Source organism: Charadrius vociferus, unplaced genomic scaffold, assembly GCF_000708025.1.
Source record: "Charadrius vociferus isolate BGI_N301 unplaced genomic scaffold, ASM70802v2 scaffold7, whole genome shotgun sequence".
Taxonomy (NCBI): Eukaryota; Metazoa; Chordata; class Aves; order Charadriiformes; family Charadriidae; genus Charadrius; species Charadrius vociferus.
In genome coordinates, this window is record NW_009649308.1 from 121814 (window position 1) to 135187 (window position 13374).

General features: G+C 56.3%; 1 protein-coding gene across 1 annotated transcript in view; it reads left to right on the plus strand.

The window, feature by feature from the left end:
- Positions 1-435: 435 nt before the first annotated feature.
- Positions 436-13374, plus strand: part of DRP2 (dystrophin related protein 2) — a 14460-nt gene continuing 1521 nt past the window's right edge. The window contains exons 1-18 of the mRNA XM_009889238.1: positions 436-578; positions 1378-1534; positions 2710-2830; positions 3351-3619; positions 4122-4268; positions 4788-4866; positions 6037-6097; positions 6495-6556; positions 6833-6907; positions 8946-9147; positions 9366-9451; positions 10192-10349; positions 10487-10653; positions 10968-11079; positions 11469-11605; positions 11895-11960; positions 12754-12819; positions 13117-13260. Coding sequence (XP_009887540.1) covers positions 532-578; positions 1378-1534; positions 2710-2830; positions 3351-3619; positions 4122-4268; positions 4788-4866; positions 6037-6097; positions 6495-6556; positions 6833-6907; positions 8946-9147; positions 9366-9451; positions 10192-10349; positions 10487-10653; positions 10968-11079; positions 11469-11605; positions 11895-11960; positions 12754-12819; positions 13117-13260 — 2156 coding nt within the window. The 5' untranslated portion in view covers positions 436-531. The remainder of the gene's footprint in view (positions 579-1377; positions 1535-2709; positions 2831-3350; positions 3620-4121; positions 4269-4787; positions 4867-6036; positions 6098-6494; positions 6557-6832; positions 6908-8945; positions 9148-9365; positions 9452-10191; positions 10350-10486; positions 10654-10967; positions 11080-11468; positions 11606-11894; positions 11961-12753; positions 12820-13116; positions 13261-13374) is intronic.

Sequence of the window (13374 nt, forward strand, 5' to 3'; positions counted from 1 at the left end):
TCCCTTGGTCCTTAGGAACAACAGGACCCACGGTGCTTGCCTTTTCTCAAGGCACAGCAGCCCTGTATGGTGTGGAAAGAAATCGCCGTTACTTCTGCAGGGGTTGTGACACACACAGGCCAGCTCTGATTTAATACCTAGCAGTGAGATAAGTTCATTGCTGGACAACTGAGGAGCACAGAGCTCCTGCAGAACAGAAGTGCAGCAGAGCCCTTCCTTCAACCTTTGCTCTTTGCGCTGCTGGAGCTGGCACTGCATCCTTCCTCCAGGAACGACCACGAGCTTCCCTGGAGCTGCTAACAGACCCCTCTGGGAGCAGGGCAGCCCCCTTGCAAGTTGAAAAGCCAGGCAGGGTCAGGACAGAGGGGCGTAGGTGTCCCCAGGCAAGTGCTGTAGGCACCAGGCAGCGATCTCTGGATGCAGCGTGGTTCTATTTCTGCCCAGGTTGAAGCCTCGCAGGATGGTGCAGGACCTTTGTGTGTAAACCCCCGGGCTCCGAGCGGTGCTGCCAGGCCCCAGGCCCCTCTGGAAATGAATCTTTGCTGGAACGAGATCAAAAAGAAGTCCCACAGCCTTCGGTAAGAGTCCCTGCCTGGAGCAAGCTCCGGGGCTGGGCTGGCCTTCCAGCCTTGCCTGCCACATGTGCTTGTCAGGAGGCTATTGAGCTTGTTTGCTTGATGAGCCACATGGATTCACGGTGACCTTGGCTCAGTTTCCCCTCTTGTCCACAGACCTCTAAGTCCTTCTCCCTATGCTGAAAAGCATCCCCTCCATTTCCACCCATCCCTTCCTCCCCCTCCCCTCCTTGCTTTCTGCTGCTTTCTCCATCCTCTGCCGCTGCTGTCTCTGCAGCTTGTCTCTTTTTGCCCCATGGCCTTGCCGCCACCTCCTCTGCGCTTGTCCCTTTGCCGGGAGCCCTCTCCACCACGCGGGGGGAACATGCCTTCCAGACCGTCAGAGGTTGCAGCTCCACAGCCAGCATGACGGAGAGCTTAACTGGGGCGTGTTAATTGTCTCTTGCCTTAATGCAAGGCTCCTGGAAGCTGCCCAGTCATGTAAATGCCGAGCCGAGCACCTCGTGCTAGCCAGCGCACAGCCCCGAGCCACAGGCAAACGCAGAGCGACTCTGTCCTCTGCTCCAGGCTCCAGGGTGATGAAGAGCCTCAGAGCTCCCTCTCCTCAACGCCTCCATGCTTCACCCCGCCTGGAGGTGCAGTGTCCGTGCTGGCTGAGGGTCATGCTGCTAGTCAATGGTGGGGTCCTGTGGGTGGCCCGGGGTCACCATCCCAGCCATGGTGCTGTGCCTCCCCTCCCTGGGGCGCCTGCTCCTCTCCTGTCTGTCTGACCACCGTCCTGCTGTCCTCACTCTCCTGCCAGGGCTCGGCTGGAGGCCTTTTCCGACCACAGTGGGAAGCTGCAGGTGCCTCTCCAGGAGATCATAGACTGGCTCGGGCAGAAGGATGAGGAGCTCTCGGCACAGCTGCCCCTACGGGGCGATGTCCTCCTGGTGCAGCAGGAAAAGGAGACGCATGCGGTACGTTCCCTTGTGCCTTCCCTGCTGCCATTCGCTGCTAAGATGAGCTGCAGGTGGGCAGTCCTGCCTGGGACCCCGGCCTCCTGTCATTGCCCATGCCCACAGCCTATGAGTGCACCAGTCCTTGCTCGTCTCCATCTCTGTTTCCCGTGGAAAGGCAGAGCCCCAGTCCCGTAGCAAATACCCATGGCAGGTGACAGGTGGAGCGCATCTGGTTTTAGGCAATAAATCTGCATTACAGCCTCAAGTCATCTGCAGGTGCTGCAGCTGGCAGTGGGCTCCCGCACTTCTCTCCTAGTTTCCTCCTTATGTCCTACCTCTGCAAAGAGGGAGTTGCCTCTCACGGGCCTCTGCTTTTGGGATCCTGGGGCCTGAGGAGGTAGGTTGGTCTAAAGGTGACCTGGTGGTTGGGACATGAGTGATTCCTGCAGGAGCACATCATCATTGTCATATCTGAAACTGGGATAAACCCAGACAGATCAGAGTTTCCAGCTTCCCCGACCAGAGCATTTTGTTCTCGCTGCCCGTGGCTGTTGGGCTTTAGTTATTTTTACCTTGAAAACAAAACTAAACTGTTGCTTACTGTTGCTATCCCTCATCCTCCCTGGAGCTAGCCACTTCCCCGGCACACAAACAGCCAATCCAGCAGACAGTACCAGTGGGGAGGCTGCAGCTGGAGGGGAGGAGAGGACACCCTAAACCCGCCTGCCTCCAAAGTCTGCCCTGGAAGATGCCCTGCTTTGGGGCATCCTGCTGTTCCCCCCCCTTGCTCCTCCAGCAGCTGGACCTGTTGTTGAACGGCTGCTGGAAGGACTATTTGCATGAGCATGTTCTCACTGCATGAGTGAGGAGCGTCTCCAAGCAGTGCCTGTGAAAGCATCATCAATAAAGCAGTTCCTCTTGCACAGCCCTGGCTCAACACACCCTTCTGGGATCGCTGTTCTGCCTCTCCCCTCCAGCAAAGCTGCAGTCCAGACCTCTGCAAGAGCCACCTTCTTGCAGGTGGTCATTCCACCCCCAAACTGCAAAAATATTTCTCTGGTAACTTCCCTCTGTGTCTCCAGTGAGGTTTGGGCCCTGGCGTGAATGAATCACTGCAGCCCTCAGCGAGGGGGCAGCAGGGGCGTGATTCTCCAGCTCAGCCTGCTGTCTCATCTCTGTGCTCTGCTCTCCAGGCTTTCATGGAAGAAGTGAAGTCTCGGGGACCATACATTTACTCTGTCCTGGAGTCAGCACAGGCTTTCCTTTCCCAGCATCCATTTGAGGAATTGGAAGAACCAACTTCAGAAAGCAAAGGTCTGTGGAACCCCACCTTCTTTGTTCTCCCACAGCACAGCTCCCCTGGGGCTGGACCGGAGAGGGTAGAGTGGAGGTGGTTGGTGTGGCACAAAGCGGCACGTCAGTGCTCTGCCTCGAGCCATCACACACCAGGCTGTTTCCAGTCCTTTGGCCAAAGGTCAGACCGGCGCAGAGCAGTGCTTCTGTCCTGAGTGAAGGCAGAGGCTGCTGGCGCAGCCCATCATGGGGTGCGTCTCGTGAGGCAGTATCAGATGTGCTCTGGGGTAGGTTTTTAAAGGGCGTCAGGGCCTCTGCCTGTCAGGACAGAGAGCAGACAGAGGTCTGTGGGCAGGCCGGATACCTAGAGGAGCTGGTGCAGAGATGGATACTATTATCATGTGGTTTCCCTCCCTCTTTCCAGTTTTCCCTAGATTTTTATATCTCCCTTTTCCCTGCCCTCCCTCCAACTCTTGCCAACTCTCCTCTGGGCTGGGCTCTCATTTTTACTCTCCGTTCCCCTTCTGCTTTGCCTTCACAGATGTCTCTCCCCGGCACCGGATCCAAAACATCAGCCGCTTTGTCTGGAAGCAGGCGAATGTGGCCAGTGAGCTGTGGGAGAAGCTCACGGCCCGGTGTGTGGACCAGCACCGTCACATTGAACGGACACTGGAGCAGCTGCTAGAGGTGAAAGGGGCCATGGAGGAGCTCAGCACGACACTGGACCAGGCTGAAAGTGTGCGCGAAACCTGGGAACCCATTGGGGACCTCTTCATTGACTCCTTGCCAGAGCACATCCAGTCCACCAAGGTATTTCTGGCTCTGAGAAGGCTCCAGCCTTGGCCTTAGAGGTGATGAGATGCTGCTTCCCAGGAGGGCAGTGCTGCTCCTCCTCGACTGCTTAGCCCAATACAGCCTCATTACTCGGGGTCTCGGGGGCCAGGTCCTCCCTCTGACAACCCCCTAACTTTGTGAGGGTGGATTTGGCCTGCAGTGTCCTGAGCAATTGGCTCTGCTGAGCACCTTGTCATGCCACAGACCTTACACAGGCACAGTGGCTCAGCATAGATGAGCCATTGCACACGTCCCAGTTCTCAAGAAATTTGAGTAATCTCCAGCCTGGCTGGCTTGTTTGGTTGCTTTTTTTTTTCCCACTAAGGTACCTTGTGGGAGGTTTAGCCAGCAGTATCTTGCCAGCCACTAGCTCACACTAGCTCATGGCAGAGGAATCATGTCCAAGTCCTGACCACTCGTATGCTTCTTTTCCTTCCTCTGCTGCCCTGTCACTGTTCCCCTGGGCATGGGACTCCAGCTGTTCAAAGAGGAGCTTTCCCCCATGAAGGATGGGGTGAAAGTGGTCAATGATCTTGCGCACCAGCTTGCCATCTCAGATGTCCACCTGTCCATGGAGAACTCCCGTACCCTGGAGCAGATCAACACGCGCTGGAAGCAGCTGCAGGTGGGAAGGAGTCAGGACCAAGCACTGCAAATAAACCACAGGTGGGAGGATGCTGGGGAAGGGCTGTCACTGCTGAGCTTCAAGGATGATAAAGTAAGGCTTGGCATGGGCAGGGATGGTAGAGCTTCTGTTCCTGGAGGAGGAGATCATCAGTTCAGTGTGAGGAAAGTGGCTGGTAAATCTGTAGAGGTCTTGAGCAAGAAAAGGCAATGGGAGGAACAAAGGATGCTGTCTGAGGAGAATCAGGGTCTGATGGGGGGGTCAGTACCACCTGTGGCTTTGTTGTCTGTGAAAATATGGATGCAGGTGAGCTGGAGATGTGGCCTGTGCTGCCTCAGCCTACGGGAGGAGGCGTAGAGGGCTGAGCAGACTGGGGAATGCGAATACCAAGGCAGGCAAGGAAGGAAGAGGACTTGCATGCTGGGGCATGTCTGAGTCCATCCACAAGCCTTCCTGAATGGGGTTTCAATGTGAAACGCCTGATGGACTGTCATTGAATTCTTCTGTCCCATTCTCCAGGCCTCCATAAACGAACGCCTGAAGCAGCTCCAAGATGCCCACCGGGACTTTGGACCAGGATCCCAGCACTTTCTCTCCTGTACGTGAGTGGGTTCTCCTGGCTTCCCACTGTGAGGCTGCCACTGCAGAGGGGCTTAGCATGGGCTGTGGCACAGGAGAATGGGGTGCAGAGTCCTGTTGCTGATCCCAGAGTCATGCATGCAGCTAGAAATGGGCCTGGGCCAGCGCCTGGTGCACAGGAACCAGAGCAGGAGGCATCTTCCAAAGTTAGCATTGTGCTACCTCACCTTGTGGGTATGAGCATGGTTCCCCTTCAGAGTGCAGAGATGTGGCGCTTGCAGCAGCAGCTCCCAGGTGATACTGGGACTGTGCCAGCCTCAGAGACTGGGTGAGCAAGACAACAGATGGCAGAAAAAGGCAGTCCCCCATATCCCGTGTTAGTCATTCCGAGGCCAAAAATGCACACGTTAAGGAGGTTTTAATTCACGTGGCGAGGCAGAGGGATGCTGCTCCTACAGAGCTGAGCTGCTGATGGCTCTCAGACCTGCAAAGAATGGGCAGCAGGTTGTGCTCCAGAGTCTGAGGTCCATCCTTGGAAATGTTGAGCCCCATGGGGTCTCCAGATGTCAGTGGGGTTTGTTGAGCCGTGTTTCTTTGCGGACCACGTCCTTCTGTCTGAAAGGAAAAGCAACTTTTCCAGTTGCTGGAATTGATAAGCTGCCTGTGACAAGGGAAAATAGCTGAGGGTCATAAAAGGGCTAGATAACAAACACAGGGTGGCAGGCAACTGGTATGGGATGCGTCCTCATCTTCCTGAGATACTGCAGCTGACACACAGAGTAATGGGAACAACAGATGTTGTGGGTGCGCAAGCCTGGCCATAACAGGCAGTGCTGTGTGTCCCCCCTGAATCCCAGCAGCTATAACCCCTGCCTGCTGGTGACCACAGCGCTGCCTTGGGCATCATCAAAAGCATCAGGAAGTGCCTCTGAGTTCTAAGCTCAGCCAGATTCAGAGCCCCTGTCTCAGGAGAGGCAAGACATCTCTGACAAGGCCAGCAGTCTTGTGCCTCTCTTATAGGCAGCATCCACTTGCCTGCTCCAACACTTCCAGTTGGTGATTTGGGAAGGTACAGCCTCTTCAGAGGCACCCACCTGCTGGCACAGTCCTGCTGCGCTCTCATCAGAAACAGCATCAACCAACAGGAGCGGTTGGTATTGATCTGACATCTGTGTCTGTCTCCTTGCAGCCTCTGTCCAGGTCCCCTGGGAGCGAGCCATTTCCCCCAACAAAGTGCCATACTACATCAAGTGAGTGTGTTCCCAGCCACAGCCCGTGGTCTCCTCTGGCACAGTGGGAACGGGAACTGGGGGGCAGTGAGAGGACTGGTCCGAATACTGACCTCCAGTGAAGCGTATTGCCCCCAACCTGGCAGAGCCAGGCTTTCCCCGCCTACTGCAATGCCCCAGAGGAGGGAGGAGATGCTGGCTGGAAGCAGCAGGGGCTGGCAGCAAGTGGGGGCATCCTCCTGTGGGCATCCTCCATGCTGCTGTGGCTGGGGAGGGTGCTCACTGGGCTGCAGCAGCCCCAGCACCTGCAGGCACTGGGGGACTTATTCCCAGGGCCAGACAGGTCCTTTTTTTAATCTCTTATGGCACCCGCTTGATTCCCAGTGTGACTCTGGGTTTCCTTCTACTTCCCTTCCAGCCACCAGGCCCAGACGACATGCTGGGACCACCCGAAGATGACGGAGTTGTACCAGACGCTGGGTAAGGAGGCTGCCACAAAACCATTGGAGTCGCATCTGCCTTTTCGCAGCGTGGGCTGCGATGCGAGTTCCCCCCAGCCCATCTGCTCCCCTTCGTGGCACAGGGGCCCCCAAAGCAATGGGGTGCGACCCCCTGCCAGGCTCTGCCTCTCCCCTTCCCTCGTGCACCCTGCTTCTGCTGGTGGGGCTGGGTCTGGGAACGGCAACTGCTGCTTGCTGCCCTGGAGATAAGGATGTCGAGCTGTGGTTTTATTCCTCTTCTCCTGTGTTATTGCAGCGGATTTGAACAACATCAAGTTCTCAGCGTATCGGACGGCTATGAAACTACGACGGGTGCAAAAAGCCCTGCGATGTGAGTGCGGGAAGTATTTCCCTCCTGCTGGGTCTCCCTGGATAAAGGCATTAAACTAACACAAGCTTTTATCAGCACATCAAAGGCAGGAGCCCACCAGGGGCCAGGTAGCTGAGGCAAGAAGTGCTGGGAAGATGAGCCTGTGGCTGAAAAGCTGAGCAAATCCACCGGAGAGGTGTCTGTGTCAGCGCCTTTCTTTGCAGGCTTAGGGTGGAAATGCCTCAAGGGCAGGTGTTAGACAAAGGGATTTGAGAACAAAGTGGTCCAGCTCAGAGTTACAAAGCTGTAGGATCGGGCAGGGGCTCACTCTGGAGCTCCGAGGGAGCCCAGAGAAGCCGTGGATGTAACCGAGAGCAGAAGCCAGCCTCTCTGGCAGGGGCAGAGAGGGCTCCACTACTTAAAGAGGAGGAAGGGAGCCAATAAACCTGACTTCTGCACTGTTGGTAAGACTCCAGTTAAAACAAGGATTAATAGCCAGGTGAATGTGATGCAATAGGAGTTCAACACGATACGTGGCTCTCTGAGAGGCAGCTGCTCCTTAGAAACTGCTGAGGGTTTTCCAGGGGAATCAGCGAGCAGGTGAATGGGAATCTGATGTGCCATCCTTGGCTGCTGGAGAGCTTTTGGCAAGGCCTCTCGTCTAAGGCTCTGTCAAAATTAAACAGCAGCAGAATGAGGGGAAAACCCCCTCCTGAATTAATCGTTCCCGAGAGGGGTAGCAGATACAGCCAGGCGGCAGAGGGTCCCAGGCAGACCTGTCCTCCTTGATGCTTTGTGAAAGGCCTGGAAGAAGGCAGTGAGTGAGGGTGAGAGGAGGTTTGGTACTTGGGGAGTTGAACCCTGGCTGCGCAGTAGTTTCACCACACTGTGGTGACCAGGCTGTCCCATATCCAGGGACATTCAGGGCTGATGTAGTGCAAATGGGGGAAAGCAGCAGTTAGCTTTCGCCACCCTGCAAAGATGTCCATGCAGCAGCAGCCACAGAAACACCAGGCATGGGGAGGAAAAGGGCAGAGAGCAAAACAGAGCCCTTCCATGTGCTGCTTGTGCATCTTTGATTGCCCATCTCTTGCATCTCACGTGCTGCGCTGGTGCCTTCTTCCCTGCCCAGAAATGGCGTGGAAGAATGTGAATAAGTGCTTCTTATTCAAGACGTACTTGAGAAGGGCAAGAAGGCTGCCAAGGCAGCTGCTCCTTGATGAGAGGTTTGGTGGAGTGAGTGGCCATGCAGGAAAGAGGCAGTGTGGGACACTTCAGAGCCATAAGCAGTCGTGGGCAGTGTGGACACAAGGGTGAGCAGGAGCGACGCTCATTGGAATGTGAACTGGTGGTCCCCAGTGCAACTATCAGCAGCTTTGATGGGAGAAGGGAAGACTTTTCCACAGAGTGAAGTTACGGTGTGGAAATGGCACGTGGTCCCCCAGGCACTGACAACATAAATGGTCTCAGAAGTGGAAAGACTTCCAGGAAGGAAAGATTCCTGGCTGCTGAACGCAGTAGCACATACAACCTGCAACCATAGAAACCTGAAAGCAGGGTAGCCAGGGTAGCTCACGCTGTCCCAGCCCCATTTTAGGTTTGTGCCTTGACACCTGCTACCGGTCAGAGCTGGAGATGGGTGTTCCACCTCTGGGCAGCTGTTTGTAGGGTCTGTATGAATCTGTGTCCCCTCACTCCCCCATGCCAGCCCCGCAGGAATCCGACATGTGCAGAGGCTGCCTCTGGGCAGCTGCAGCTCCGCATGTAGCCTTTCATGGGTGGCATTTTCATGGCCATGGCTGGCCACAGCAACAGGGAAGGAAAATCACACAGAATGGTGGCTCAAGTTGATTATAGGTGGAGATGTGGGTATTTTGGGAGGGGTTTATGGGTGGGAGAGCAATTCTGGGAGCTGTGTCCATCCTGCCACCATCTTCCCCACCACAGTAGGGCTGAGACTGCCCCAGGGCAGGGCAGGGCTGCATCTTCCTCCTCCTGGCTCTCACCTCTCCCATTTTCCTCTCTACCTCTGATGCCTCCACCTGTGCTTTTTGTGCAGTGGACATGGTGACCCTGGCCACAGCCTTGGAAATCTTCAACGAGCATGATCTGCAGCCCAGCGACCGGGCAATGGATGTGGTGGAGGTCATCCACTGCCTGACCGCCCTTTACGAGAGGCTGGAGGAGGAGCGGGGCATCCTGGTGAACGTGCCGCTCTGTGTGGACATGAGCCTCAACTGGCTGCTGAACGTCTTTGACAGGTACCAGTCCCTCGGCGTCCCCCTGAGCTGTGGGGCTGCCATGCTTGGAAGAAAACCTCCGTGCTGCTCTTCCAGCTGACAGTGCTGCAAAAAGACCCTGTCCATGAGAGAGGGGGCTGCCAGGCATGGGCTTGACTTTCTGAACCCCACCCCTCCACCCCCCCCATATAAGAAAACCTCCAAAACATTTCAAACCTGTGCAATATCTCACCTTGCAGTGGCCGCAGCGGGAAGATGAGGGCTCTCTCCTTCAAGACGGGCATCGCATGTCTGTGCGGGACAGAGGTCAAGGAGAAGTTTCAGTGTGAGTCCCCCATCTCCCTCCCCCAGGGCCTGGTGTGGAGTAACCTGGGGAATGTGGGAGTGCTTTTGTTTCAGGGCATAACCCTTCTTTGTCCAGAAAGAGCAGAGAAACTGCTTTCCTGTAGTGACTAATCTGCTTGCATTGCCACCCCTCCTGCCCTCCCTCCCAAAGCCTACGCCGCCTAAATTAGGAGGCATGTTTGCAGACTGGCTGGTGCTGCCGTGATCTCACTTGCATTGCACTCGAAGGACGGGTGCAGAGAAGGCAAACAGGCAACAGTTATGCAGTGCTTCCCAGAAGGAAAAAAAACTGGGGGGAGGGGGGAGCATGGCTGGGAAGTAGGTTTCGGACAAATTAAAGGAAGCCCCTTTCCTCACTGCGTTTTAACCATGGTACTGTCTGCCATGGGATGCTGCGGAGGGGTTAGCCTAGGAAGCACCAAGGGATTAAATAAAGGGATTGGGCAGATTCATTGAGGACAGGCCAGCTGTGGCTGTTAAAGAAGTGATGTTTTTAACCTCTGTCTCAAGAAGACTCTAAACTCCTGGTTATTGGGAGCTGGAAGGATACTCATAAAGGTTATTTAACTATAGCTCAGTTTTACCCTCTTACTTGAGCTCCTAGTGGGACACAGGTGGTGGAGTCCCTGATCTGATCCACACACCATGCCCGCGTGCTGCCCGGTGTGTCGGGGCATCAGCTGTGTCTCTAACAGGGCTGTGTGTCCATCCTGTTGGCAGATCTCTTCAGCCAAGTAGCGAACGCTGGGGGACTGTGTGACCAGCGGCACCTTGGAGTCCTGCTCCATGAGGCCATCCAGGTCCCGCGCCAGCTGGGGGAGGTGGCGGCGTTCGGGGGCAGCAACGTGGAGCCCAGCATCCGCAGCTGCTTCCGCTTTGTGAGTAGGGTGCCGTGGCCCATGTCATCTCTTCTGCAGCAGATGTGCCAGGGAGAGGCTCCGGAGGTGGCGAGGAGCTTTCACCCCATCACAGCCGGGTCCTAGCTCTGAGCAGCCCCTTTCTCTCCCCTCCTCAGAGCAATGGGAAGCCTGCCATCGAGGCGTCCCAGTTCCTGGAGTGGGCCAACCTGGAGCCGCAGTCCATGGTGTGGCTGGCCGTGCTGCACCGAGTGACCGTGGCTGAGCAGGTGAAGCACCAGACCAAGTGCTCCGTTTGCCGGCAGTGTCCCATCAAGGGCTTCAGGTAGGGGTTGTGATATGGGACCTTGGCCCCCAAGGGAAATGTATGGTGTCCTGCGGGAGGGAGCGGAATTTGCTCTATGCTGTTGGAGGAGCTTAGTCCTCTGCAGCAGTGTCTTAGGCAGGTCAGACCAGGTGCCAGCAGAGGGGAAGGAGCAGGATGCTTTTCTGGGGACTTTAGCCGTCATCCCCGTGGGTTTAGTGGGGTGCGAGAGCAACACAGATCACATCTGTCTGCTGCTGAGCTCTCCTTGGGCTCCAAAATGATGTATTTTTGCTGATTCTCACTGCCTCCTTATGGCTTTTTGATCTCTCCAGGTATCGGAGCCTGAAGCAGTTCAATGTGGATATCTGCCAGACTTGCTTTCTCACCGGGCGAGCCAGCAAGGGCAACAAGCTGCACTACCCCATCATGGAGTACTACACCCCGGTATGGGGCTGGGCTGGGAGGGTCTTGGCTCATAGCGGGTCCCTGTTTATGGTAGAAGTCTTGCGATGTTTAGGCTGGTGCAGCCCCAGAAGGGGATCCCTTGTAGGCTTTTGTTCCCCTCCCCGTGCTGGAGGTTGCCTGTGTCCCTGCTATTCTGGGGCTCGTGGTGAGCGGGATGCATGGCATCCGCCGATACCCAGCTTGGCTTGTGCCAGGCCCCATGACAGGCTGGCAGAGCTGCCACGTGCCCTCCTTGCTTTCTCAGTTGTGTCTGCCTCCTCCTCTGTGGACCTCATGCCCAGCCCCAAGGGACTTCTTTCCTGCAGATGCTGACTTGTGATCTCCCACTTTTCATTAAAGCAACACCTTGGTAATGTTTGTGTCTGCAGACCACGTCCAGTGAGAACATGAGAGACTTTGCCACAACGCTGAAGAACAAGTTTCGGTCCAAGCAGTACTTCAGCAAGCACCCGCAGAGAGGTTACCTGCCCGTCCAGTCCGTACTTGAGGCTGACTTCTCCGAGACGTGAGTTGGCTGGCCCCTGGGCTGTGCCTTTCGACCCTGCCTGAGACATGGGCTCCATGGATGGAAACAGCATCTCAGCTGTGAGACAGGGCTCCCGCGGGAGGGCTGGAGGGAGCACTTGCTCTGGGAGTGATATGGCCACTAGTTCTTGGAGGAGCAGAGATTTCAGTCTCCTTCTCCAGCCTGTCCCTGGCTCTTCTCAGCCCAGGTGAGACCAAGGCAGCCTCTCCAAGCCCTAGCTTTGAGGGAGGACTGCCAAGCCTCGCTGACCAGTGTGCATCTCTTCCAGACCAGCCTCCTCCCCGATGTTACCGCACGCCGACACCCACTCCCGGATCGAGCACTTTGCCAGCAGGTACCACCACTGGGCACCGCTGTCACACCAAGGCACAGACCATGACTCTGATGGGCTTGGAGGGGGTTTGGGGCAGACGCATGGTGAGCTCTTGCTGCCTGCAGCCCCCTCCACGCTTTCCAGCACGCTGCCTGGTAGGCAGAGGATGGCTGGGGCGGGCTCAGGCTGCAGTGCCATTGGGAATAGGCAGCCGCAGGGTCAGGCAAACCTGCCTGCACCACTTTGCTCCTGCCAGCGACACGGCTGATGCCACCCAAATTGGCAGCAAGCACCGTGCATGTGACATCTGCTGCCTTAATGATGAAGCAGCCTCCTGCCCTTCCCAGTACGAGCCGCTGGTTGGATTCTCACTAGGCAGATCCCTCAATGTCTTCCTCTGCCCGCATGCTCACCAGTGCTGCCTGCAGGCTTCCCGTTGCCGTTGCCTTGTGGTTTGTAACGCTCCTGCCCTCGCCACGGGTCCAGGCAGAGTGGGGACCTGAGGAGCACGGGGAGCTCAGGCCCTAGGCTGGGGCTGGTACACTTTCACCCCTTTCCTTTGCTTATGCAGGAGGAGGCTGAGCCGGCTGCGTGCTAGCGGCCCTTTATTCCAGATACTGTCAGCCAGAGCAGCAATGTCTTTTTTTTTTTCTTTTTCTAAAAAGAGACTAGAGCCAGTAAAGAGGGGCAGAGTGGTGCACGTCAGGAGGCCCTGCCAGAGAGGGGTCTTGCAGGGGCTGCTGTGCGTAGGGCTCACTGAGCAGACATCCAGAGTGTCTCTGGCCATATCTCAACCTGTTTCTCTTTCCTCCAGACTTGCAGAGATGGAAAGCCAGAACTGTTCTTTCTTCAGTGACAGCCTGTCCCCTGATGATAGTCTGTGAGTTCTGCCTTCGTTCCCTCCCCCTCACCTCCTTCTGAGGCAGGGCTCCTGTGGCTCCATCCCTGCCTAGCCAGGGCACTGAAATGGTTTCCGTCCCAGCTCCTTTGAGTCTGAGGCTCTTGGGCACCCCCAGCTACCCAGCAGTGCTGAGCCACTTCTGAGCTCTAGTCCTGGAACAGCCAGAATGAGCTCCCATATGAAACCACCTCCCTCCAGGCTGTCCTTCCCCAGGGGCACACAAATCCTGTGAGACCAATGTTCCTCACTAAGGTGTTTCTCCACCTGCTGCAACAGGGATGAGGACCAGTACCTGCTGCGCCATTCCAGCCCCATCACCGACAGAGAGCCTGGGGGCAGCCAGCAGGTTTCAGGGAGCCTCAACATGGATGACAAAGGAGAGCTGGAGCGAATCCTAGCCCACTTAGAGGATGAAAACAGGTAGAGGCATGGGCAACTCTGGAAGTGGGGTTTATAGCCTAAGGCAAAGGGCTGGAGAAGCCTGGCAGAGCTCAGAGTGGAGCCAGGGGATAGATGCTGGGGCTCGAGGTGGGG